The sequence below is a fragment of the Sebastes fasciatus genome, chromosome 7 (genome assembly GCF_043250625.1).
Source record: "Sebastes fasciatus isolate fSebFas1 chromosome 7, fSebFas1.pri, whole genome shotgun sequence".
NCBI classification, from domain to species: Eukaryota; Metazoa; Chordata; class Actinopteri; order Perciformes; family Sebastidae; genus Sebastes; species Sebastes fasciatus.
Genome location: NC_133801.1, coordinates 2,190,756 through 2,215,233, shown reverse-complemented (window position 1 = coordinate 2,215,233; position 24,478 = coordinate 2,190,756). Strand labels below are relative to the sequence as shown.

The 24,478-nt window shown below is 42.6% G+C and overlaps 1 protein-coding gene across 2 annotated transcripts in view; it reads left to right on the top strand.

Annotated features, from left to right (window-relative positions):
- Positions 1–24,478, top strand: part of timm50 (translocase of inner mitochondrial membrane 50 homolog (S. cerevisiae)) — a 41,747-nt gene that overhangs the window by 2,842 nt on the left and 14,427 nt on the right. The window contains exons 2-4 of one of the 2 annotated variants that reach the window (XM_074640990.1): positions 1,382–1,538; positions 2,734–2,765; positions 11,238–11,259. In XM_074640990.1, the coding sequence (XP_074497091.1) occupies positions 1,382–1,538; positions 2,734–2,765; positions 11,238–11,259 (211 nt within the window). Of the gene's footprint in view, positions 1–1,355; positions 1,539–2,733; positions 2,766–11,237; positions 11,260–24,478 lie in introns of those variants that run through there. The other variant, XM_074640989.1, reaches the window with a different exon arrangement.

The window sequence follows — 24,478 nt, the reverse complement described above, 5'->3', positions numbered from 1 at the left end:
AATTAGATCTTACAGGAGACGTATGCCTTTTGCATGTTCAGTGTTACTCCTGTAAAATAAAATATGCAATGTTTTAATACTAGAATCTCATAAAATATACTGTAATATAAACTAAAACATATTTGTGACATCACAAATGGACAGAAATCCTAACGGCTTGTTTCAAACGCACAATTTCTGAATACGGGCTGTGTGTGTTTCTCCGTAAATTGAGCGTTTTGATAGTTTAACAGTATTTATATCGCACTTAAACCTGCTTTATAATATAAAAGACATGAAAATCTCACTTTTTACAATATGGGACCTTTAAGAGAAATAATTTTATTTAGGGATGGTTACTGAAAACCCGGTATTAAACGAGCCGCCGGGCTCAAGACCGTAAAGTTAGTATTTATCATCACGCTGTTACCAGTGAGGTATTACAGAGTTCATAAAGCGACTTTGCTGTTGTAAACATTACTGTTGTTGCTCTAGAAATAACATTTAACGTAGTTATATTTAAAATTATTCAATTCCAATCCGGTTCTGAATTTAGTATAGTATAGCTAATATTCACACTTCAATATTTGTTTATTTATCGCAATATTCAACAATGTTATCTCCGATTCTTCCCATATCATGCAGGCCGAGTGTAAAGCAGTAAATGTGCTTGTCCTTTAGCAGAATTGGTGCCGGGGGTTGGTACATGAGTTACAGGTTGTGGTCATTGTGGTCTCAAGTATCGGTGTTAGTGTGTAAACAATGGAGAAAAACTGTTAAAGGATGTTTTGACGTCAACAGCAGAAGAGATGTGCACGTCCTGAAAGAGGACAGAATCTGCTGCTTTGTATTGAAACTGTGAGATTTAACCCGTAACTCTCTAATGATGAATCTGCTGAAGAATATCTTGGCTGTAATATTGCATGTTTTGTGTTTCATGATAATTTATATTTCTCTTGTAAAGTCCTGCAGAGTAGATGTAGTATTCTGTGTGATGTTGTTTTTGTAACATAACTGATGGATGGACTGAATATAAGGAAACCTGTTGTTGTGCGACATGTTTTAATGGTAGATGAAGTTGCATTGAAGCTCACACACGTCTGCACCTCTCTGTGTTTGTGTTCTCAAAGTTAGAACAACTTCAAGACATCACTTTTTGCTTTTGATTTGATCTATTATATGTATTTCATAGACTAAAATGCTCTCGGTTAATCCCAAAATAAAGAGAGATTAATATCTAATGATGCCAACCTTTAGTTCCAGCCCTACAAGCAACGATGAGGTGTTAATCTGATCTGTAATCAGGTGATTCTCACCCCTCCGTTCAGGTCCTTGATATCTATAGAACTGTTGTTAAAGACCTTAATAACGATGGTTTATCTTTGTGTTCGTCCAGGGCAAGCCTCCTCCTGAGGGAGGCGAGGGCGAGAAGGAAGGAGAACATACAGGACCAGAGGACAAGAAGCAGAAGGAGAACACCGCCTACGCCAAGAAGATGGTGCTACGGCTCGCCGGGCTCATGGGAGTCGGCGGAGCGGTCGGCATGGTCTACCTGTTCGGTGAGTGTGGAAACTTTTAAGTGACTGCTGTCACTTTTAAAATCCTTTTAAATGTCTGTTAACAACTCACCAGACAGAAGAAGACAAACTGATTATTTTGCCAGAAAAAAACTACAAATATTCCGGTAAACTAATCTCTGGTGTGATTTAGTCCAGAGACTAATGTGCTGTTTTACCCAAAAACATGTTGATTGTGAGACCTTCAATTTGTGCAAACAAAGGAGACTTTGCAGCTCAATGAAACGCTCCACCATCACGCTGTCAGTTTCTGTCCAGTCATTGCTGTGATTCACCACTGATGCTTGTGACCTCGGAGTGAAGTTACGACTTGTTATTATCATGAAGGAATTTTAACTGCAACACTGACTGGATATTCACTACTTCATTTAATCTGGACAGATCTAGCTGTGCTTTTCCTGTCATTGTGTGAAACCCAAAGTGTTTCCATCCTTTACGGGATGTGTAGTGTTTACCACGCTGGATTTAAAACATGAGGGTGCAGGTCGTATCCACGCTGACCCTCCACCGTTTGTCGTCTCAGCCGGCTGTGGTTTGTTTTGGTTGACGGATACGGAACGGATATGATGTCATGTTACTCAGACTACAACAATAAAAGCGATAACTTCCTTCTACCTCCACATAGACTCAAATGAAGCAAATTTGAGTCTATGTTGAGCTGATTTAGTGTCGGAACACTTTCAACACGCTGCTGTGAATTTCATCCGTCTTTTTCTTTCCCTTTCTGATGTGTGGTGGAGTTCTGCTCTCCTCACAGGTAGGATATCCTCTTCCTGTTGTAACAGAATCTGGCATTAAGAAAATCAATTTCAAAATCGTAAAAAAGAAATTGTGATACATAAGTGAATCGATTTTTTCCCCCACCCCTAATAAACATAGAATTGATATGAATATATCGGCTCCATTGGCACCGATATCCCATCCAGCTATTTGAGTCGGAATCGATGCATCCCTATTTGTTTGGTACCAAAAAAGTACTGAAGTTCAATAAGCAGCTGTACCCTTTATGATCCCCTCAATAGAGCCATAAGTAGTCTATATATTAATATTAAACATGAACATTATCTTTGCATCACAACTTGTTGGTCATTAGTTTTGTTTTTTATTCTGTAAAGCAAAATTTCAGAGAAACTGTTTCCACACAGGTGATAAATGTTGTGTTTCTGACTGTTTTTAGGCACCAATTCAGTGGACGAACAAGGACACGTGGTGAGTTTTACTGTCACACACACACACACACACACACACACACACACACACACACACACACACACTTCCTCCAGGTGTGATTCTGCACACATCACCGACAGTACCTGTCAGTGCCTGTGTTGTAAGCTGATGGTGGTTTAAAAGCTTGTGTCCACACAGTGAGGACCGTTCAGGGACATTCACATGTTGAGCAGAGCCGAGCTGGTTTAGTGTCGGCACACTTTCGACACTTGGCTGTGAATCTCAGCCGTTCTTTTTGAAGTGCGGTGGCGTCCTGCTCACCTCACAGGTAGCAGATCTTCTTCCTGTTGTAACGGGAACACACTTCACAGGTGGCCGTGAGGTGTGTCCCCGTCTGTCCAGAGGTGTGAATGTGGACAGACGACTGAAGGGGAGCCGTCGCTGTGGGAAAGGAAGGAGCACACTTATCTCACCTTTTGTTCGTTGTTGTTCCGCTGCTCTACGAGGCGTCGCAGCACACTCGGCAGGTAGATGAGACGTCGTGTTCGTCTGAGCTGTGAGGTCGGGAACGTCGGGGAACATCAAAGAGCCCGATTATCCCACGTCCACACACTAATGACCAGCACTCCCAGTCCTCTCAAGTACCTCTGACTGATGTCCCGGTGCTACTTCAAGGAAACTAACTGTAACTGTACAATAATCTGAATTATCATTTTAAAGATGTAAAATCATCATCAGTCGTCAGTTCAGCTCACATAAGCAGTGACACATTTATTTATATTTAACAGTCATGCTATGGATCTGATCACCAGCTAAAGGTACTATACGTAACAATTTACATGTAGAGACCTTAATGTGACTTAAAACCTGAGACCTTCCTCGACTTTCTTGGTTGCCTTTAACAGCCTGTAGTCTGATTTCTTTGTAAGGAAATTGTTTAGTTTTCACATATTTGACTGTAATTTTGGGGATATTTTTCAGACAATTTTCACATATTTTTTTTACTATTTTTTTCACATATTTTACTAATAATTTTCCATCTTTTTTTTTTTTTTGATATTTTTCACTAATAATTTCCCAACATTTTTTGGATATTTTTCACCTATTTCCGAATGTTTTTTTTCATGCTTTTAGTCTCTTTACAAACAGATGTTTTTAAGTTAAGTTTTCCCATATTTACAGCCACTGGTGTTATTAATAACAGGGATTCTCTGAAAGTTACATACAGCACCTTTAAGTAGCAGCAGTCGGTAACGTATAATATTCATAATGGAAAAGTCTGATTTAAAAAATGTACATTTCGTGTTTGTGCATGGGAGTTTATTCTTGACCTTCATTTTAACCTAATATAATATTACATAACAATATGATGATATAATAATAAAATAATATAATCTTAAATTACTTTCAGCTTTTGGAGCTTTCAACCACATCTCAAGGTCTTCATCTTTGTGCTTGTTGACCGATAGAGCTAGCAAGTGGACCTTTGAGTTTAGATTATATTGTTACATAATTGACTGTAATTAGAAATAAAGGCCTGCTGTGCATCAGAAAATATTAATAACATAGATGTTATCATTTATTATCTTCAATGTCAAATACTACCGCACTAATTTAATCCAAATGAAAGATTGGTACATTGAGATAAGTTGAGGTCCCAGGTTTTATGGTCCTGGTCTCAGCTCTCATACAGGATCTGCTGTTGGAGGTGTTGTCCTGGGAAGACGGGCCACTTCAAAGGGCACACTTCTCTCACATTAGGGTCCTTTTGTTGGTACCAAAGAGCCAAAACGTGTCAGGATGGCTTCCTGCTAAGTGCTCTTTGTCATCCAGAGTTTGAAGCTGTTGGCCCGGGAAAGAAGAGTCTGAAAGAGAGAAATGATTTTTAATTCCTTTACTCCTGCAGCAAAAAGACAGAAGAATTGAACTGCAGAGGTCTCTGGGAGATTAACCCCACATGCAAAAAGTATCATATGTGATTATTTATTTAGATCCTAACTAATATGAATATCAGAGGTCACTGGATTCAAGTCCAAATCCATTATTTTGAACAAAAGGTGCAGAGATGGGAATCAGATTGGGCACTAAAATGCAGGATAAAGAGTCACCAGAACAATCTACCCTGACTTGTTTTGGGGTCCCATCTGTGGCGTGTGACGAGGTGTGGTTGTGGGAAAGATGTACTGTCTTTTGTCTCGGCTCAGTTCACTTCCTCACAGCTTCCTCCTTCAAAGAGCACACTTATCTCACCTGGACGTCCTGTCAGGAGCGCTCAGCTCAGACGACACACTTCTTCATGTTGGCCGTATTGTGCACACTTATCTCACCTTCGCCCTGAGACTCTTAACAGAGGATATCTGCTAAACGGGATGGTGACATGTGGTGTGTGCCAGTGCTGTCTGGGAACTTCACTTTACTTCAAAGACTACTTTCTACTTGCAGTTGAGTCCAAATTTCAATTAATTTTTATGACGTGACGTGTTTGTCTCAGCCGAGTCATCCATGACTTCCCAGTGGCTCTGAGGAGTGCAGAATTTAATGTTTTTTACAGAGTCTGGTTCAAGAAAACAGTTTATCTTTGGCAACAATTTAAGTGGAGTAAAGTGATTTTGATGAATTATCACAATTTTAAGTAGGCCTGCCCCCTCTTAGTCGATTAGCCGACTAATCAATCGTTTTGATCTGAGCCGACTAAGATTTCTTTAGGCAATTAGTCGTTTTTATGCTTTTTACATGCTGATTGCGTCTAAAGAATTCCTTTGGCCGAGAACAGCCCTAATTAGGGCCCGAGCACCGACGACGTCGGGCCAGCGAAGGCCCTATTGAAACTGTAGTAATTATTCTTTTTCATGCAAATTAATTGCCTTTTTGAGGCCTTTGCCATGCTCCAAAAGTTGCTTAACTTGGCACACTTATCAGACGCGGTGAAACATTTGATATTTTGAGGGTCTCGGGGTTGGGTGTTGTAAAATGGCTCGCTAGCGCCCCCTACAACATCAACCATCAGTTTCTGTTAATAAGACGCTTCCTGATGGATGTTATTCCAGGATGAAGTTTGTAATTGCCGTGAAGTATTTGTTTTTTTAGAGATGTTTTGTTCGGATGCGGGAACCAGGACCCGTCCTCTCCTCCGTACTGTACTCCTTCCCGGTCTCACACGTTATAAACCTCTCTGGCTGTATCCTGTCTAGCCAACAGGCAGACTGGATCAAAGCTGAGGAGGCACACTCCTCCTCCTCCTCCTCCTCCTCCTCCTCCTCCCCCCATCAGAGGGCACATGTCCCAGCTGTCAGAGAGGACACTTATAGAGGAGAAGTTCTTCAAAAGGACACACTTCTCATCAGCTTTACATCTGATTGTGTTCAGACGTCTGAGGGGACGGGAAACTAGGACACACTTCTCTCATCTTGAGGGAACGTCTCAGCCTGGACGCCGTCAGAAGAGATCCAATTAGATCTTTCTAATTGTTTGATTCTTTCATCAGACGTTCAACTTGAAAGTCCGTTTCCAAAAGCCTCTGTGCTGACATTTTAGGATTATGCCAGTTATTTTCTTAATTCATCTTTTAATTTCTTGGGCGATAAAGCTTCAAATGGTGAAAATGCGTCAGGACCCGTACACATGCTGCGTCTAAAAACGTCAACCGTGCCGCTTTTATCCAAGGTGCTTGGGAGGTTGCGCTCCTGTTGCGCCTGCCGTTACTAAGCAACCAAAACCTGCACGCTGCAATGATGATGATGAAGTTGCTGTAATTTAGGAGGAAGCCCCAGATAAATGCATTTCCAGCAGCGTAAATCCCTCACAGTAGCTTTACTGCTCCATTTCTCTATCGTCAGTCTGGCTGACCTTTCAACCGGATGTTGTGACGTCCTCGGTCAGAACGGGTGAAGCCAGTAAAATACTCCATGTGACAGATGGATTCATAAAGCTCTTGGTAGCCCTGCGCTAAAAAACTTCTCCTCGCTGTGATTGGTTCCTCGTCATATGACATGCAGTGCACACTGCAGCGTTCCAAAAGCTGAAAATAGGCGCGCCGGAGCGCGCCGGAGCGCGCCGCACCGCGACGGCGTAGCTCTCCTATTTCCTCCTATATTTGTGCCGCCTGCCACACATCTACATTGACAACAATGGATTTGAGGGCGCAAAAGACATGCCGTGTGTACGACGCCTAAGAGTCATGGACAGTTCAAAACACCAACATATTTTAGAACAGTTAACTGAGTATTTATCAACTATTAAATTAATCACAAACTATTTTTATAATCAATTAATCCGTTTGAGTCATTTTTAAGAAAAAAAAACAAGTCTAAATTCTTCCAGCTTCTTAAATGTGAATATTGTCTTGTTTCTTTACTCCTCTGTGACAGTAAACTGAATATCTTTGAGTTGGTAACAACATTTAACACCATTTTCTAACATTTTATAGACCAAACAACTAATCAATACATCCAGAAAATATTCAACAGATTAATCAACAATGAAAATAATCGTTAGTTGCAGCCATAAAAATATTTAATATGCTGTAAAGTAAGACGAGCGAAAAGTCTTCCTTTTGAGAAGCTGGAATTGTCACATTTTAAAACGATTAATCGATTATTGAAATAATTGCAGATTAATTTAGTCAATGAATCGACTAATTGTTGCAGCTTTAAGTGTCTTTTGAAGTGTGATAAATTCATATGGCTCTATAAGTGGAAATGAGCAACGTGCACTCATCCGGTCACAGTGTTTTAGTATTTTATATTGTGATATTTCATATATAATGTATCGTAATCTCGTACAATCTCGTGCAAATGTATTTGATAAACTATTTTTAGATAAAAAAAACAAATATGGTTTTCTTCTTTTGGACTTATCCTGCAAATTAAATATGTGACAAACAAAACAACATATATGAAACAGAATGTGTTTGTTTCTAGTGAAATACAAACATCCAGCAGAGTGAACTACTTTAGTTTCCAGTGCTGAGGTGTGAATGAGGGGAGAACCAGATCAGGCTAAACTGGTTTACAAACTGCACCAGGAGCATATGTGGAATATGTAAAGTTGTTTGACCTGCAGCGCTGTAGTGTAGGATGGTTGGTTCCAACATGTTCATAAATGACATGATGTTATTTGTCAGCTGCTCTTATTGAATTTGTAGTAATGTGACATGTTTGTGGTTTAACAGATTATGGAAGGTCCTTTTCTTCTTCTTTAGTTTAGTCGTGTCCCGTGGTTCACTGTAAGAGGTGTTGAGACGGCACACTTCTCTCACCTTCCTGTCTCAACTTTAAGCTTTCTATCTGTCAGAACTGGACATTTGTTGTTCTTCAAAGTGCACACTTGTGTCAGCGAGGTGTGATAAAGGCCCTATTCCACTATTCCAACTCACAGCTCAATGAAGCTCTCTTCTTCAAGGTGGGGGGATTTAAATACAGCAACAAGCTTTGGGACCAACTTCCCTCTCTGGCAATGAATAAATATCAGAATCAAAAATACTTTATTGATCCCCGGGGGGGAATTGAGTTACGTTTTGCTCCCATTTTAGAATATATATATATATATATATATATATATATATAGTGTGTATGTGTATATATATATATATATATATGTATATATATATATATATATATTTATATATTATATATATATTATATATATATGTATTATATATTATATATCATATATGATATATATATCATATATGATATATATATATATATATATATCATATATGATATATATATTTTATCTATTCTAGCCTAGATATATTAAGAAAGAAGAAAATATAAATAATAAATATGTATAAAAACAGTGCAAATAATAATGCTGAAAAATAGGATTTAGAATTAAGTGTGTAAAAATAATTAAGAATAAGTAAACCAGATTATTGCAGAGCTGAATTATGGCATAAAAGTATTGCACTGTTAAATCAGTATTGCACAGTTGAATAATAATGATAATAAATGATGGTGTTATAGCTGCTGATAGGGGTAAAGCATATTACATATGTATAAATATACAACACTTAACAATCTAATGAACATGTCTACTGTGTTCTAGTCTAAAGGGTACATTCGATCCTAAATACAACCTATTTACTTTAAGTTTTTAACGTCTGTATGACGATAAAGTAGATGTAATTGAATGTCTCTCTTATTTTGAGCAGTTTACAGTAAATGTTTGTAGCGTATGTTTGTGGAGCGCGCTCCGTGACGAACACTAAACGGCGCTGCACGTCGTCGGTAAGGTCCGCTGGTTAAGTCGGCATCGATGCATGTTATCTGATGGTTGGATGATGGTGCACATGTGGAGTCTCTGCAGGGCGGAGCGTCACAGCGACCCCACAATAAGATGAATGATTGATTAAAACAATGTGTGTTCCCAGATTCCAGCTGTTGACTCAGGGAGAACATTCAAGTTCAAGTCTTTATTTGTCGTTTGATATGCACAACAAAACAGTCGTTGTTCTCTCCAACGACGCTTATAAGGATATCTTATTTTACATGTTCTCTTTCGGTGACGTATTTGTGTCACAGATGAAATCCCGTAGGACAGACTCCCCTGCTGTAGGCCTCTACTTTTATAATGTAATAGTTGAGTATTTTACGTCCTCGTGGGAACCGGTCCCCCTCCTGCTCTCCCAGGCTGCAGCAGCAGCAGTCGTACCGAGGTGTCGATGAGGTTTAACGGCCTGTTTCACACCTCCGTCGGTCCACGCTGACCCACCAGCAGCTGAGCTGTGTTCCTGACATCAATTCACCCCCGTATGTTAGCATCTGGTTCCCCTCTAATGACCTCTGTTCAACGCTCCGGCAGTGTTGGCGAGAAGACGTTTCGTACAGCGCTCTCGCTCCTTCTCTCCCTCCTGACACTTGATGTTTTAAATTAAAATGAGTCGCGTTGTCGTCTGTTTTCAGCTCGTTGTAAAGTTAAGGGATTTATTATAAGTCTTAGCTGAGGATCTAATGTGTTCGTTTGAGGAGTTTTTCAACTGAAGGAACTTTTCCAGATGTTTTATTCAGGAACTTTTCATACATTTCAACTTCAGTAAGTCCTCTATCCCGAGTAGTACACGTAGTACATGTTTGTGCACACTTTGTTCACTCAGACAGAAGGGAGTTATTGATAGTTGTTTGTATTTTGTCATTTTATTAATGTTTTTATGGAAGTTTGGTCACTCACTAAAGATGAGTACATTATAGTTGCCTCTCACCTCTCTGTTTATAAAGAGCCCAGCAGGTGAAATACTGGAAATCATAAATAATGAATGATGATGAGTCAGTCAGAGTGTGTTTGGTAAATCCAGCTGCAGTTCTGCGTCACGGCCACCAGGGGGAGTCAGACACCGGAGCTGTGAGCTCTGTCGGTCCCACAGTCTCCTTCTCTGACTGATCACCTTCCTGCATCACCTGCTTCTTCTCCTCCTCCTCCTTCATCCATGTTTCTCCCTCTCCGTCTCCTCCTCCCTCTTCCTCTTGCTATTCCTTCTGCTTCTTTCCTTCCTCCTTCATACTTTACTTTTACTGCTTCTCCTCCTCTTTCCTCAATGTCTCATTTTGTCTTCCTGATTCTTCAAATCTTTCTCCTTCTCCTTCTTCTTCCTCTTCTTCTTCTGCTCCTTCTTCTTCTTCTGCTCCTCCTCCTTCTTCTTCTTCTCCTTCTGCTCCTCCTTCTTCTTCTCTTCCTCCTCCTCCTTCTTCTTCTTCTCCTTCTGCTCCTCCTCCTTCTTCTTCTCTTCCTCCTCCTTCTTCTTCTTCTTCTCCTTCTCCTTCTTCTTCTTCTGCTCCTTCTTCTTCTTCTGCTCCTCCTCCTTCTTCTTCTTCTCCTTCTGCTCCTCCTTCTTCTTCTCTTCCTCCTCCTTCTTCTTCTTCTTCTCCTTCTCCTTCTTCTTCTTCTGCTCCTTCTTCTGCTCCTCCGCCTTCTTCTTCTTCTTCTTCTCCTCCTTCTTCTTCTTCTCCTCCTTCTTCTTCTCCTCCTTCTGCTCTTCCTCCTTCTTCTTCTCCTCCTTCTTTCTCATCGTCCTTCTTCTCCTTCTTCTCCTTCTTCTTTCTCATCGTCCTTCTTCTTCTTTTTCTTTTTCTTTTTCTCCTCCTCCTCCTCCTCCTTCTGCTCTAAATGCTTCTCTAAAATGTTTTTGTTTATGACGGCTGCTGCGTCTCCACATTATTTTCATGAATCTGATGATTCATTTCTTGATATCATCTCTCAGTGGTTTGTTGTATAAAACAGTCTAACCCCCCCACGGTGCCACATGCTGCCCTCCAGCCTCTCATTGAATGATTGATTTCTGTCTGTTTCACCATCGATGGCAGAGTGGGATTGATTTGTAGTTTATTTGTCGTCACCGCAAATGTAAAACCCCGAGTCGTCACATCACGCGCACCGATAGGTCCTGATGAGATGCCGACACGTTTACTGTCAACACCACACACTGACGGATTGATTGATTGATGGATGTGATTGGTTATCAGCCAGCTGTTCAGATTTCTAATAACTGTTCTCATCTTTCTGCCTCCCTGACAGATTCCAGACGAGTTCGACAGAGGTGAGTGTCAAATTCCCTTTTTATCTATTCTTCACTCTGTGAACTCAAAAACACGATCCTCTGATTGACAGACGTCTCGTTATACATCCTCAGACTCATCGGTGTTTTCAGTCCAAAATGGCGTCAGTCAGCAGAAAGAGAAACTCTGTTTATTCAGTATGTTTCTCCAAAAGATATTTTTGAATCGGACCTAAAACGACAAGATAAGCAACTTGTAATCTGAATTTATCCCACTATTTTCTGACATTAATATGACTAAAGAATGAATCATGTTTAGAGGAGACTCGATGTGAAAACACCAAACAACCAGCAGCAGACTGACTGAACTGTGTGTGTGTGTGTGTGTGTGTGTGTGTGTGTGTGTGTGTGTGTGTGTGTGTGTGTGTGTGTGTGTGTTGTATTCACGCTGCCTCGGACCATATGAGTCCTCCATCTTCTACTGAACATGTGTGTTTTTATTGACACCCTGGCAGAAGCAGCGACATGTGTGTGTGTGTGTGTATGTTGATGTCGGTGTTTGTTTGAATGATGGATCAGTCCACAGAGCCTCGGTGGCACTGCCAACTGGTGTGTGTGTACCAACCACCCATATGCCCCTATCCCATCATTCATCCCCCCCAAACTGCCCATCTGACCACCCCAAAACAAACACACACACACTGTCATTCACGGTTATTTATCCAGAGAAAGAGAATCAGCAGATGAAGGAGGTCAGAGGTCACTCATAACGTAAGGACAGAAAACCAAACTAAACTTCCTCTGATTCAAAGTAACTTTGAGTCACATTCTCATATTGGAGAGTTTTTCTCTTGTGTTCATTTAGTTGGTAAAAAATGTGATAAAACGCCCAAAAAAACTAAAACCTCACTTGATGAGATGAAACTTCATTTAACAGTAATTGTGATTAAATCTCCATATGATATCGTTGACGAAAAAAGAGGACAATAAAATGGAATTAGAAAATAAAAACTTAAAGAATGTCTGTATTAGTGATGCACCGATACCCGATACCAGTATCGGGTCAGATACTGTGCTCATGTACTCGTAAAGCGGCTCCGATACCACTTTACGGCAGCGTGACGTTAACCTGTCTTCACCATCTTCCGGGTCCTATCGCACGCGCTCACGCTCCACCTCCCTGACTGTACGGGCGAGACGCGCTGGTGGCGCGCACCAGCCCTCACTTTCATTGCGCCACGGGGTTTTGCCTTCACCCTCTGACTCGTGCGTGCGTTAGACTCCTTGGTCCGTGTTTCAAGACGGGTCGGGTGGGTTGCAGACATCGCCGCAGACCCCTGGTGCCTTTTATGTGGGCCGAGCCCCGCCCTGGGGACACGACGCGGTTGGGTCGCACTGAGGACAGTCCGCCCCGGTGACACTTTGGCCACGGCCCCGGGAAGTACCTGCGTTTGTAGTCTAGCGTAAATATGCGATGCTCTCATTGCAAAGAATTCACAACAGAAAAGACGTGACCGTGGCGGTTGCTAGCCGCCCCCCTGCGGCTGGCTTGTCAATAGCGCGGTCACTGCGACAACCCGGCTTTTAATAGGGAAAAAATGGAGGAAACCTCAGGAAGAGCAACGGAGGAGAGATCCCTCTCTCTGGATGGACAGACAGGAATAAGTGTTTTATGTACAAATGTATAAAACTCAGATAGACTTATGATCTTAGAAGACTAAAGACGTGGTAATGTACAACATCAGCAACAAATCAGTGTTCAATGATGAGCTGGAACATCAACACAGATTCTTGTGATGAAGATGATGATGATGATGAAGATGAGTCCAGATGATGTTAAACTAATCTGATAGATCTGCTGTGATTTGACTCCCCCTCTAAACGAGTTCTGATCGCCTGCTGCTTCCAATAATCACTTCATCAATAACTCTCTGTCCCCAGAGGATAATCCCTCCTCCTGAATCCATCCATCATAAAACACTCCCCGAGGTCCACTTTGTCCTCTCCTGACTCCTCATCCCTCCCACTGTGTCTGTAACTTTATTACTGTCTGTCTCTATCTGTCTGTCTGTCCATCTGTCTCCGTCTCTGTCCTGGTCCCTCCCCGAGGTCCTCCGCTCATAAAGCTAATGTGTTGTTTACAGCCGGCAGCTTGTTTTGGTTTTCACCAATGCTGAGGCTAAAATTAAAACGGGAGGAAAAGTGAATGGAGTCTGGTCAAATCAAATCAAATCAATTTATTTTTGTATAGCGTCAAATCACAACAGAAGTTATCTCAAGACGCTTTATATGTAGAGCAGGTCTATGACCGTACACCATAGTTTTGAGACCCAACAGGATCCACCAAGCGCACTGTGGCCAGGAAAAACTCCCCGATTACTGGGAAGAAACCTGGAGCAGAACCGGGCGCAGGGCGGGCGGCCATCTGCCGAGACCGGCTGGGGGGATAGATAGATAGAGAGAGAGATAGAGAGAGAGAGTGAGAGAGAGAGAGAGAGAGAGAGATAGAGAGAGAGAGATATAGAAGCAGCCACAATAGCAGTCTAGCAGCTGTAATAACTAATACAAGTAGGGCTGATAACACAAAACCAATAGTGGTGGATGGAAAGAGTGATAATACAACTATCGGAAAGCCAGCACTGTCCAGCATCTCTCCTCAGTACGTCCATGTGTATTGGTGTGGGACGTCCCTGCGATCGATGCCCGTGCGTTGGTTCCTGCAGCATCAGCATGCTTGCTGGGAGCTCTTGATGTCTTTGGCAGTGATTGAGAAGTGTTATTCTCCAGGCTGCCACATTGTCATGGTGAGGACAGACAGGAGAGGATGGGGTGATGTGTAGATAGATAGATGGATGGATGGATGGATGGATGGATGGATGGATGGATGGATGGATGAACAGAAGGAGGGATGTGGGCGCGGGGGGGGGGGGGGGGACACAGAGGTATTGACGAAGGGATTATTGGTATCAGCAGGCGATCAGAATTAGTTTAAAAGGAGAGTTCTGTCCCGTCAGATCGACCGGATGGAAACCTCACAGCTGCTGCTCACACACACCAGTATGCTCCGTTAGACGCCGACCTCCCACGCTGTCCTCCTGCATCTGGTCACATTTTGCAGTACGCAAGCCGGCATGCTTTTCTGGCTGTTCTTACCCACAATCCTCTGCACAGAGGAGGACGCGTCACATCGACTGAGCCGCGCCGAGAGAGCACAGACTGATGACAGCTCGTTGACAGAAGCCGCCGGGTATAAAGCGCTAAAACCCTGAAATGAGTTATCATTTTAGCACTTCCTGTTCCCTCGTGTGGAAGTCAATGGGTTATTTGGATGTTTTTAAATTGTCAGTTAGATGTCTGAAATAACGTCTGTGGATAATAGAAGCTGAAGAGATTTTAACGTTTACTTAAAACACGTTAGTAAATATCCCACTCGTACATTTTGAAGCTTTTACGTGTCTTCAAAAAGGCGGTTGTTAGGGCGCCTGGGTTAGCTCAGTTGGTAGAGCGGGCGTCCATGTATCAAGGCTTGGTCCTGACCGCGGCGGCCCGGGTTCGAATCCGGCCTGTGGCCCTTTCCGCATCCACTCTCTCTCTCCCCCCTTTCAAGACTCTATCCACTGTCCTGTCAATAAAAATGGAAAATGCCCCCAAAAAAATAACTTTAAAAAAAAAAAAAAAAGGCGGTTGTTAACAAGCGGCTTAATGAGACGACTAAACGTCATCATGCCGACTCGTACTCCTTTACAGCCTCGTTGTGTCATGTGACCGCGGTGGAGTTTGTCTGCAGCCTAACGTTTAGCTTGTTACTTCTGGATATTGCATTCAAAAATCAAGATGCCAAACCTTTCTTACTTCCAGCTTCTCACTTGGAAACGTTTGCTGCTAACTGCGTATGTCTGGGTTGTGGACAGTTGGTTGGACAAAACACAGACATCTGTGGATGTTACCTCTAATAAAAGACATCCCTCACTATGATGTGACACTTTACAAACCAAACAATTAATGGATTAATCGGAGAAATAGATAATTGTGTCTTTTATTGTGAATCAACTCAAGTATGGAGTTTTTGGTTGGTTATATTTTTTGCATCTGGACAAACTTCAATCAGGGAATTTAGGAATTCATAGTATCACATCGTCATCACATATAGATTTCACTGAAAGGTGATAAATGATATTGATATATGATTATTAGCTGCTGACTCGTACGTGGTTCAGATCTCTGTAACATTTCCCATCAGCCCTCTTCAGAGGGCCAATCAGGACCTCTGAGGGACCTCTGAGGGACCTTAGGGACCTTAGGGACCGGGGCCAAATATTCCCTGATGAGTTTAGAGACCGGGGTAAAAGTTCATCATCCCTCAGGGAGCAACGATGGATAATCTCTACTCCTTCATCCCTTTAATTGTCTCCTCCTCCTCCTCCTCCATCCCTCTCAATCCTCATCCTTTTTATCTTCACCTATTCACTCTCTTCTCCTCCATCCTGTCTTTGTCCTCTTCCTCCAGTATCCTCTCCTCCGTCCCATCTTCCCCATCTGCCACCTCCTGCTTTCTTCCTCCTCCTCGTCCATCTCTCTCAATCCTCTCCTTCTTACTATCTTCCTCTTCATCCCTCCTCTTCTCCTCCATCCTGTCTTCCTCCTCTTTCTCATCCTCTTCCTCCAGTATCCTCTCCTCCATCCATCATCCCTCTCTGCCATCCCTTACTTTCTTCTTCGTCCTCCTCCATCCCTCTCAATCCTCTCCTCCTTTTCATCTTCCTCTTCATCCCTCCTCTTCTCTCATCCTCTTCTTCCAGTATCCTCTCCTTCATCCCATCCTCCCCCTCTGCCATCGTCCTCCTCCTCCTCCTCTTCCTCCTGCTCCTCTGGGAGCAGCAGACGGCGAGCAGAGGGATGGATGATGGAGGGATTGATGAATGAATGGGTCTAATGGGACGTGTTTGGCTACAGACTCTGTTTGCGTGCCAAGTGGCGGCATTCGTGTGCGTGATGCAGAGGAGCGTCAGATACCATAGCAACCAGGAAATGTGACACCTCCTCCTTCACACGCACACACACACACACACACACACACACAAAGCACTCCCCTTGGATTTCATGACATGTCCACTGACCCCTTGATCCTCCCAGGCCAACAATTATCTGACCAATCTGCTCTGTGTGTGTTCTCTGACATGATAAATACAAACACACACCTAAACATATAACTAATAGACAAGAACTCTGTGTTTTCTACTATTTTCTATTCATTTTTAATAGTTAACTGTCCACAGTATGATGCAAAAACAAAAAAAAATACAGAACAACGTCAATGCAAGGTGCACTTATTAGCTTTTTCTGAGCTTTCAATCAGGTGGATTTCCTCTGAAGGTCGTTAAACACCGTGCGATTAATATGAACAGTTGTTTTTGTCATGAATACTTTCATACACAATGTAAATATTATGGGGCAAAGAAAATCAATGTAGTTTTTTTTCTGGAATAAGGTAGATTATTCTGAGCTTTCACACCGCGAATAAAGTCCTCAACCAATCACGGTGTGGCTATGTTTATAAGGATTATGAAATAACAACACGGAAGCTCCGTAGTCCGAACCAATACTTTATAACTCCTTTCAACCTCGGCAAAGGACCAGATCCACTCCTTCCCTTCTTACCTTTCACAATAAAAGCCTCAGGCATATAAGTCTAGACATTGCATCTGCATTTTTGTGTTGTTTATTTGTCACAGCCCCAACAACAACAAACACTGCAGTCTGTAAAGGCGTTAATGCTGCTAATAAAGTTAACCTTAAAGAACAGGCTCATATGAACATAGAAACTGTTGTTTTCATATTTCTGCATCGCCCCGGCCGCCAGGTCGATGCTGTTCGTCTCTTTCACACAACTTAAATATTTTTGACAGCTTTGTTTTTTTTTTCTCAGACATTGTTCGGTTCTCGGAAGTGAGTCTTGCCGCAACTTAACAATATTTACCGTTTGAAATTGGTGCATCCAGGATGTCTGAAAAAAAGTCTGAAAAATGTCTAAAAAAAAGTGAAAAATGTCAAAACTATTTTGTAAAACAAACCTGCCGAAGCCTCGTAACACAAACCTTTGGACTCGACTATGAATAGGAGGAATGTAAACCCTGACTGACTGAGTGTTAATTTAAGACCGACTTTAACATTGATGAACTTTGTCCTTTGTCCGTATTTTAGACATGTTTTCAACACAAATGAACATTCTGGCTGTAAAGACGTGAACTCTTGAGCACAAGAAGAACTTGTGTGTGTCTTTATAATCAGCCGTCCACCTCTCTCTCGTCTGTGACGTCGACTCTGAGCTCCTAATGAAGCCTTTAGTTTAATCACTTTAAGAGTCTCTGCGTGTGTTTATCATATAGTCATTTATCTCTAAATGTAAATGTGGAACATGAAACCAGCTCACCGCTGCTGCTGCTTTAACACACACACACTCCCTAGAGGCCCGTCACACACACACACACACTCACTCACACACACACACACACACACACACACACACACACACACACACCGCGGTCCACACATTAAAGAGGCCGCGCCACGCCGCCGTTTGTCACCCGGAGAGAAAACAAGCGATTGACGAGAGGAGGAGGAGGAGGGGTGTTGTTGTGAAGCAGATGCTGAGCCTGACCACAGCTTTTGTTTGGGACGGAGGCCCCTCCATCCATCTCTCCACACCTCCGTCTTTACCTCTTCACTTCATCCCTCGTTTTTCTCCCTTCTTTTCTTTCTCATGTTTTCTCCTTTCCATGCTTTCTTCTTCGTCCTCTTCCTCCTCTGCTTCCACACCTTTTTATCTTTCTCTCCTTCCCTTTCATCCATCCTTGTATCCTTGTTCTTCTCCTTCACTCATCCTTTCTTTCTTTCCTCCTCCCTCCTTTCATGAAATATCTTTCTTTCATTATCTCCTTTGTCTCCTTTAAATCTTCCATTTTGTCCTCGTCTCCTTCCTGTACTCCCTCATCTGTCCTTTTCTCCCTTTTCCTTCCTTCTCTCGTCCACTTTCATCTGTCCTTTTCTCCCTCCCATCCTTCCTTTTCTGTGTCCTTCCTCTTTTACTCCTTCCTTTTCTCCTTTTCGCCTCCTTATTCGTTCTCCTTCCTCTCCTTGTTATTCCTCCTCTCCTTCCCTTTCATTCATCCTTTTAGCCTTCTTTCTCCTCACTCGTCCCCCTTTCCTCCTTCCTTTCCTCCCGCATCTGTCCTGTTCCTTCCTTCTCTCGTTCCCTTGCATCTGTCCTTTTCCTTCCTTCTCTCGTTCCCTTGCATCTGTCCTTTTCTCCCTCCTATGCTTCCTTTTCTTTCTCCTCCCTCTTTTACTTTCTCCTTGCTCTTCTTTTCACCTCCTTCTTATTCTTTATCCTTCCTTCCTCGTCTCCTTTCATCCATCCCTTTATCCTGCATTCTTATCCTCCCTCTTTCCTTATTTCCTCCCCTCTCCCTTCACCTCCTCCTCTTCCTCTACGCTGCATTCATAACCGTCTCTTTCTGTTTATCCTTCCTCTTTCTTCTCTCTTCTCTCATTATTTTTTTCAGCCCCTCCCTCCCTCCTTCATTCATTCTCTCTCTCTCTCTCTCTCTCTCTCTCTCTCTCTCCTTAACTGGTCAGCTTGTTTACATCCTCTCTTTCTTTGTTTCATCCCTCGTTTTCAGCTTTATTGCTGCTTTAAAAGGGAATATTTTCACCCCCTCCGCGACACGCGACAGAAACTTTAAAATGAATTTCTTCACCGTCAGAATATGCGTCTCTTCTTCCAAAACGCTAAATAACAACTTTAAAAGGATTTATTTTATTTCAAGATGAAGTGTAATTATTTCTCGTGATCTCCGTCATCTACTTCATTTAGAAAGTTTATTTGTTTCCCAGAAAAAATGTATGTCCCAATGCCACGTCCAATTTATTTCCTCTTTGTCAGTTTCAAAATGAGAGCAGTGAACGCTCTCGCTCTGATTCTGGAAGACTAAATCTGTGTTCACACCAAGAGCCAAGCACATTTTCGGCCTCGCTTTACTCGCGTGAGCCGGACCGCCGGTATCATTCGTGTTCACGCGTCGGAGAGGAGAAGGAGCTTGTCTCCAACAACTCTTCTTTCCTCCATTTCCTCCATCAATCATGGAAGAAATAGCCACTGTTGCTGCTTTGTACATGTTGGTGAAGTCCCAGATACGACAGAAAACCAAACGCCGTCGTGTCTGGGTTCATAACATCACCTGGCGGCGAGCTGTATTCACATACACGTCGCTACTGAGGTATGAACCCAAAATAAACTGTGATTTAATCGTAATAAACAGATCAAAATGATGCCGAAATAACTACAAAATTATGCTGGTTAGTCAAAAGTCTGAATTGATGCTTTGTCAGGTCTGTTACCATGACGACAAGCAAACAACTTTTAAAATGCTTGTTTTCTGAATGGAGTTTGGATTGATCAGTGTCAGGCTATGCCAACATTGCAGCTGCTCAATCAACACTCAAGATAATGATGCGAAATTCGTGCGTTCGCGTTGTCATTCGTGTTGCCCGGCGCAAATTCACGTCTATCCGTCTCTGTGCATTGACTTTGTATGTAATCGCGCGGCACAAAACGTTGGTGTGGACGCACCATAACACCCAAACCTGATGTATACCGCTAATATTACAGATCACAAAAACATTTTCTCCTCTCAGACTCCACCTGTAACGTCAAACACGTCGTAGAGACGTAGAGTCAAACTTGATGAGAGAAGGCAAAAAAAACGAGACACACTTTAGTCTTTTGGGATGTTGTTAGACGTCTATCAGAGCTTTTTAGTTTTAGCTCCTAGTTTTGTTTTTTATGGCCCGTTTACTGTCTGGTTCGGTCTCAGAGTTCCCAGCAGACACGGTCAGGGACGTCCCGGTGAAGGAAGTGGAACATCCGGTTGGATATTCACACCCGATCATAGCTGAAGTGCGTATTTAACGTCCTCCTGGTTAAATCTGCCGCTGCACAGAAGCCAATGACCTCAGGCAGGGTAAATTTAGCTCGCCCGGCCTCGGCATCACCCCGACAGATCAGTTGTTTTGGCCCATATCGGCCCACCCAGGCCGTTTTTTTGGAGGAAAAACAGCCTCGATCTGACAGCTCGACGGAGCGAGGCCTCTCCGCACAAAGAGCCGACATTGACTATGAAAGGACGACCGTTAGAGAGGGAGAGGAGATGAAAGGAGAGAAACAAGAGAGGAGGAGGTGGAGGAGTTGGTGGCCTCTTCTTCCCAACTCCCAGAATATCATCAGGATGAAACACTCAGGAATCCCAGTTATTTTACATCCAAACAGACACTGCAGTTGGTAAAGTATGGATGAAAGTAAAGCATGGATTAAGCAGAAGACCGGTTTGGTTTCAAGACCTTTCAAAGCCCTAAAATAGAGGAAATTGAAGACATTTAATCCTGTAAGGGTTTACCCCTCATACTGGTACCCAACCAATATCTATTTTAAAACATATATTCAGAAAAATAGTCTTATTTTTATTTAAAGTTAGCTCCATGTTTGATTCTATTTTCACCATTTTTAAATGTTTTTAATGGGGCTGATAATAATGCCTTAACGTAATACACTACCACTAATTTATTTAACACAATCGATCAAACCAAAGGTTGTAGCGGCTCAGTTTTAAAGCCAGAGTGAAGATACTGGTATCATATGAAACTACAAAACCTGATGAATCCATCGGTACCAACCATGCCATACTAGCTTGTCGGGAAGGAGGATAAATAACGCTCCAAACTTGTGCTAAAGTTTGTCGAGGAAAAACTGTCATGTCCATTTTCAAAGGGGTCCCTTGACCTCTGACCTCCAGATATGTGAATGTAAATGGGTTCTGTGGGTACCCACGAGTCTCCCCTTTACAGACATGATAAATATTTACATACATTTTGCATAAAGCAGCATATTAGTCCACTCCCATGTTGATAAGAGTATTAAATACTTGACAAATCTCCCTTTAAGGCACATTTTAAACAGATAAAAAATTAAGATTAATTTGCGATTAATCCCAATTAACTATGGACATGTGATTAATCACGATTGAATATTTTAATTGATTGACAGCCCTAATAATAAGTTATCAACAAAGCATTCAAGAAGAACATTCATTTTGTCATTTCAACCACAAAAATATATCTAAATGATTGTTTCTCTCAAGACCAAAACTAAAACGCTCAAAGAGACGTTTTCTAGTTGCTTGTTTAGTTCGACCAACGATCCAGAACTCCTCAACGAATCAACTGATTGTTTCAGCTCCGTGTACAATAGTACAAGTACCCGTATGTTCTAAAATCATAGAGTGACAGTGGCCACTGAATTTTAATCAATGCTGGCTTCCTCCACTGACAAACATTCCTCCTCCTCTCCATCTCTTTCCTGTCATCCTCTGTTCATCCACCCATCAGCATCACTTCCACTCCTCCATCCTCCCCCACCACTACCACCTCTCCTCCTCCTCCTCCATCCTCTTCAATTAACATAATAAAAGCCTGCCTTAATCTCTGCCCTCCCAAACACATCACAGAGGGCTTCCACGCACACTCACAAGGCTGACATCACTGGAAAACACTGCAATATACTCTCATACCACACACACACACACACACACACACACACACACACACACACACACACACACACACACACACACAGAGGCTCAGTTCTCCTATTATAGGGTGTGTTTGATTGGGTTCCCAGGGGAGAGGTTACTCAACAGCCACGCTTACACTCCCACTCTGCCACTCAGTGTGTGTGTGTGTGTGTGTGTGTGTGTGTGTGTGTGTTAAACATCCTCCTCCCCAGCACAGTGCATGTTATCACCCCCCTCAAATCAAGTGTGAGTTTAGGATCGCTACCAAACCTCTAAACTCCGCCACACCAGCCGTGTTTCCATCAACATGTTTTTAAATGCATTTTGAAGTATCTCGTTAGAAAATCTGCAAAATGTTCCGCTTGTTTGAGTTGTGTTTCTTTTGTCAAAGTTGATGCACTAAATGGGATATGGAAACGCCTTTGTTGACGTAGTGAACATTTAACTCACATGACTGATCAGCTGCTTCTGCTGTCGGCGGCTTCCTGGATACATATTCACAGTATATAGTGTGAAACATGGTCAATACTAGCGGACATGAAAGAACTATCAAATCAGATTCCTGAAGACCGCTCTCCATTTCTCTCTCTAGATGGTTAGATGGCCAAGCCGACTTGTTTTGTTTCCGGTTCGCTACCTCTACTTCTTCTTCTACTCTGTTTATCACAGCCATGCGTTCCTTATAGCCACTACGCTGTAGTCCAGTTTATTCGCTCCAAACCAGTTGATGGAAACGCTCCTAATTCATATTTCTTTTTTTTGTCATTTGAAAAGTTTTTCAGCCGATTCAGCGTGTTGAATCTTTGGTAGGAATAAGGAAAACATTGGGGGGATTAAAACAAACCTTTTAACGGCTTTCTGAAATTGTTCTGGTGCCAACTTTAAAATCTTAGATGGTAGAAGGTTCCTGAACCTCGGTAGATTAAACCAAACTGTGACTGAGATGTTCGACTCATAGGAGCTCTGAGTTTGTTATTTTGAGTCGAATAATTGTGGAATTTATAGGAATACTGTTGATGGAAATATGAGGGAAGGGTCCTGTTCAAAGAGCTGCACCCAAATACAGTGACCTGAAGTTGGTTAACTTCATAAACACTGAGGATGCCGGACTGGAAAAACAAAGGTTGAGATGAATGAGTTTGATGAACACAGTTAATAATTCTTAATGCTCGTTTCTGAAGACAAAGAATAGGGACGAGTTTAGTGGGATGAGTACTCGCCCAGACTGAGTTACAGTAATTCATCACCGGCCACTTTATTAGGTACACCTTGCTAGTACCGGGTGGTCTTCATCTGCTTCAAGGTTGGACGTGTTGTGCATTCAGAGATGGTATTCTGCATACCTTGGTTGTAACGAGTGGTTATTTGAGTTACTGTTGTCTTTCTATCATCTCCAACCACTCTGCCCATTCTCCTCTGACCTCTGACATCAACAAGGCATTTCCGTCCACACAACTGCCGCTCACTGGATCTGTTCTCTTGTTCGGACCATTCTCTGTAAACCCTAGAGATGGTTGTGCGTGAAAATCCCAGTAGATCAGCAGTTTTTGAAATACTCAGACCAGCCCGTCTGGCACCAACAACCATGCCACGTTCAAAGTCACTTAAATCCCCTTTCTTCCCCATTCTGATGCTCGGTTTGAACTTCAGCAAGTCGTCTTCACCACGTCTAGATGCCTAAATGCATTGAGTTGCTGCCATGTGATTGGCTGATTAGCTATTTGTGTTAACAAGCAATTGAACAGGTGTGCCTAATAAAGTGGCCGGTGAGTGTATATGGATAAACCAAAGAATAGTACGAGAGAGTGGCAACCTCGGTGTTCATCGTATGTCGGACTTTTCCCAAACTTTTTTTACCTGTCACCAGGAACTATTATTTTCTTCCAGTTTGTCTTCCTTCTCTTCTTTTCTCTGTACGTTCACAACACGGGGTTTTACAGCTTCAAAATCTTCCCTCAAATTGAAATGTAAAACTGTAAAAACAAATCAAACTCACTCCAACCTGTAACTTTTTCTTTCTGTACATCCGTCTCCTCCAACCTTTACACCACCCTGATCTTTATTTACCTCCCCATCTGCTCACACACACACACACACACACATACATGTATACACACACACACACATGTATACACACACACCCACACGTGTGAAAGCGTCAGCGCATCATCACAGCAGGACCGCGGCAGATGGCTTCTGCTTCCTGCTTCAGCACGCTGCTATGAACTCTGGGGGATTGAGTCCCCGGGGACCAGAGCGTGCTAGCTTCAGCGTGCGTGTGTGTTTAGAGAGAGAGAGAGAGATGGACGGCTATGAGAAGCGTGTGTGCTCCCTACTTGCAGTAATGAGCCCCGCGGCCCCATGGGAAATGGAGTCTTTATTATTATTAGTCATTAACGCGTTGACAGCTGGAGGTGTCATTAGCAGGACTCTGCTAGCTTCGCTAGCTAGCTAGCTGGCTTATCAGCGTCGTCATCAGCAGGTCGTGTCTCGGCCTCATTGATCAGCTTGGAGGCTGCAGGTCACCGATCACCACGCTGATAATCAATAACTGTGATCGGCTGAGCCTCGTGTCGTCATCCTGACCAATCACAGCTCATCCAGCGTTGCTCTAAAAGTAAAATGTCAGTGAGCTT